Source organism: Phytophthora parasitica (assembly GCF_000247585.1).
Source record: "Phytophthora parasitica INRA-310 unplaced genomic scaffold supercont2.268, whole genome shotgun sequence".
NCBI lineage: Eukaryota > Oomycota > Peronosporomycetes > Peronosporales > Peronosporaceae > Phytophthora > Phytophthora nicotianae.
This window is the reverse complement of record NW_008649254.1, coordinates 3163-6142: the sequence shown is the minus strand read 5'-3', so window position 1 is coordinate 6142 and position 2980 is coordinate 3163. Positions and strand designations below refer to the sequence as shown.

General features: G+C 49.2%; 2 protein-coding genes across 2 annotated transcripts in view; one reads left to right on the top strand and one right to left on the bottom strand.

The window, feature by feature from the left end:
* Positions 1-1158, top strand: part of PPTG_24840 (AGC protein kinase) — a gene marked incomplete at its 3' end in the record, with an annotated part of 5046 nt that extends 3888 nt beyond the window's left edge. The window contains exon 8 of the mRNA XM_008918698.1: positions 18-1158. Coding sequence (XP_008916946.1) covers positions 18-1158 — 1141 coding nt within the window. The remainder of the gene's footprint in view (positions 1-17) is intronic.
* A 144-nt stretch (positions 1159-1302) lies between these two features.
* On the bottom strand, positions 1303-2975 carry PPTG_20062 (AGC protein kinase). The gene has a single exon (XM_008918697.1). It carries the CDS (start codon positions 2793-2795, stop codon positions 1443-1445), a length of 1353 nt encoding a protein of 450 aa, XP_008916945.1. The 5' UTR covers positions 2796-2975; the 3' UTR covers positions 1303-1442.
* Positions 2976-2980: the final 5 nt, after the last annotated feature.

Here is a 2980-nt window from a genome sequence, read left to right as displayed (position 1 = left end):
CTGGACGTTCTGGGCAGAGGAAGCTTCGGCTCCGTACACTTGGCGAGGCACTTGGACACTGGCGCGACTGTAGCCATTAAGGTTGTTACGAGACGCTTGGTGCACGAAATGCATCAGGAGAAGAACATTATGAGGGAGCAGAGCGTTCATTTGGGTCTAGTGCATCCGTTTATTGCCAGACTCTATGCCACTTTCCAAGACAATGATGCGCTGTATTTTGTACTGGAATTCTGTCCCGGAGGAGAGATCTACAGCTTGGTGTACACCCACGATGACGGACATTTAGAGGAGAATGAAGACTGTGACGACTCGGACGAGGAAGAGAACAGGAGATCAAGTAGACAAGTAGAAGAGCCCGAAACTTCCGACTCCGTGACCACCGAGTCCGAGTCGGATGAAGAGCAGAGACAGCAACGTGGAGCGAGCATCGCAATGGGCCGCAATAGCTTAACACTAGAGAACTTTTTGTTCAAGCAGAAGCTACGTAGTTCGCACGGTGGACTGCATGAACGCTATGCAGCCTTTTACGCAGCGTGTTTGGTAACAGCGCTCGAGTTTCTGCACAGAAGAGGAGTCTTGTATCGCGACCTGAAGCTCGAAAACCTCGTGTTGGATGCAGATGGATACCCGAGACTCATCGACTTTGGATTATCCAAGCCAGACGCCACCCAAACGACAGAGCGGAACTCGACGATGTGTGGAAGTGCCGAGTATATGGCCCCTGAGATTCTGCAACACAAACCGTACGACCAGCGAGTAGATTTGTGGTCCTTTGGTATTCTTCTGTACGAAATGCTGTTCGGAACTACACCGTTCTACCATGCCAACCACCGAGAGCAGGGCCGTCGTATCATCTCCGAGCCAGTGCAGTTCCCGGAAGACTATGAACAAGGACATCCGGCGGTATGTTCTCTTATCAAGAAACTATTAGAGAAGGACCCAGTACTGCGACTTGCGTCGTTCTCAGAGGTGAAGAAGACGACGTTCTTCCGTACGTATTTCCCGTCGAAACAAGGTTGGCAGCAACTCGAAGCACGGCAAGCGGAGCCTCCGTTTATCCCTAGACTAGACGGTCCTTTTGACACTAGTTTCTTCGTACGTGTCCAAGAAGAAGAGAAAGACTTCGGTAGTGATGCCGACTCGGATTTCGGATACTAGAAGCCCCAAACTGCAAACATTGCAGACATTTATGGACTCGCAAGAACGCGAGTAGTAGCGTAGAGTCAAGCGTATTTATTGTGATCCAGCAGAACCACCGAAACCTCGACAACTAGAGCTGGAATTCATTACAAAAGCTAAAACGATTTTGGATGTGATGCTTGTATTATTTCTTATTGCTCTATTCTGCATAATGATTTAATCTATCGCTAGCGGGATGTGTGTAAATAAATTAGTTGTTTGGTGCCGTATTAATACATGAAGACAGAGAAATACCAGGAGACTTAGAAATCACTGAATATGTTGGAGCCGTCCTCGAAATATGGCTCCACACCAGCTTCCAGCTCCTCCTGATACTCATCGTCGATAGTCTGGAAGAAGGACGTATCGAAGGGTCCATTGAGCTTGGGAACGAATGGCGTCTCGAATTCTCGGCGGAGCAAACGCTGCCAGTCCTCAGGACATGTGAACATCCGAGAGAAAAATCTGTGCTGCTTGATCTTGTCCATAGAAGACAATCGTTCATCTGGGTTTTTAACTAGGAGCTGGTTGATGAGGTCGCAGGCTAATGGGCATTCCTCTTCAAACTCGTTCGGGAACTCCACATTATCGTGGGTGATTCTACGACCGAGTTCGCGTGGATTTTCATGGTAGAATGGCGTCTTCCCCAGTAGTAGTTCGTACATTATGATACCGAACGACCAAATATCCACACGTTGGTCATGAGCCTGACGCAGAAGCACCTCTGGCGCCATGTAGTCCATACTTCCGCATAGAGTGAGGTTCCGTGCGTTCTGAGTCTGTTCACTACTATCATCTGTATCTTCCGCTCGCTGTGCGTCCTGCTTAGCGAAGCCAAAGTCGAGAATCTTGAGATAACCTTCTTCATCCAGCACCAAGTTCTCTAATTTCAGGTCACGATACAGCAAACTCTGGCCGTGCAAGTACTCGAGTGCACTCAAGATGCATCCGAGATAAAACACTGCATACTCTTCCTTTAATCCTCCAAACTCGCTGCGTAGAATAGTAAGATCTCCAGCCTCAAGTGTTCGTGATCGAATATGCTCCATAGACTCCAACGAGATTAACTTTGGTACATTGACCGGCGTAGCGGGCCGGAGTTCACTGTCCTCCTTTAAAGGCGTTTCCATCTTTAATTGCGGTGCTTTAACAGCGTCTTCGTCCTCGTCTTGCTCTTCGTTAAGAGAATACACGAGACTCCATAGTTCTCCTCCTGGCAGATACTCGAGCACCAAGTACAGACAGTCATCGTCCTGGAAAGTGCCGTACAGCTTCGCTACTAGCGGATGTTGTAGCTGTAAGTGTACCGCACGTTCTCGCAAGATGTGCTTCTCCTGTCGTGTTGTAACCACGTACTCCTTGGACAGCACCTTGAGTGCCACACTGATGCCTGTGGGTTTGTGTTTGGCTAGCTTCACCACGCCGTAGGTACCGACGCCGAGCACGCGGATGATCTCAAAGTCATCGGCTGCAAGTGTCACTAGCTCCGGATTACAGTTCTCAATCAACTCCGTCTTGTTATCGTTGCCCATGTCAATTTCTGAAGTGAACGCTGGGTAGATCATGACTGCGAGTTTCTCGGGACTGTTGCTGAACTTCGTCACTTGGCAACTCATGCCTGCAACTCAGGAGATGGATAGTGGAGACTCGACCGTCTGATCTCGCACAAACGTTGAGCACACCCACCAGTCTCTTGCAGGGAATGCCAATTCGGGCGTGACACCTTCAAGGCCACGAAACTTCCACTGGACATCCGTGCGACGGGAATAGCTACATTTGATTCTCACACGTCGCAGACGAA

Coding starts and splice junctions, on each gene's coding strand:
- PPTG_20062 (XM_008918697.1), bottom strand. CDS start 2,795: ATGAGTTGCCAAGTGACGAAGTTCAGCAACAGTCCCGAGAAACTCGCA.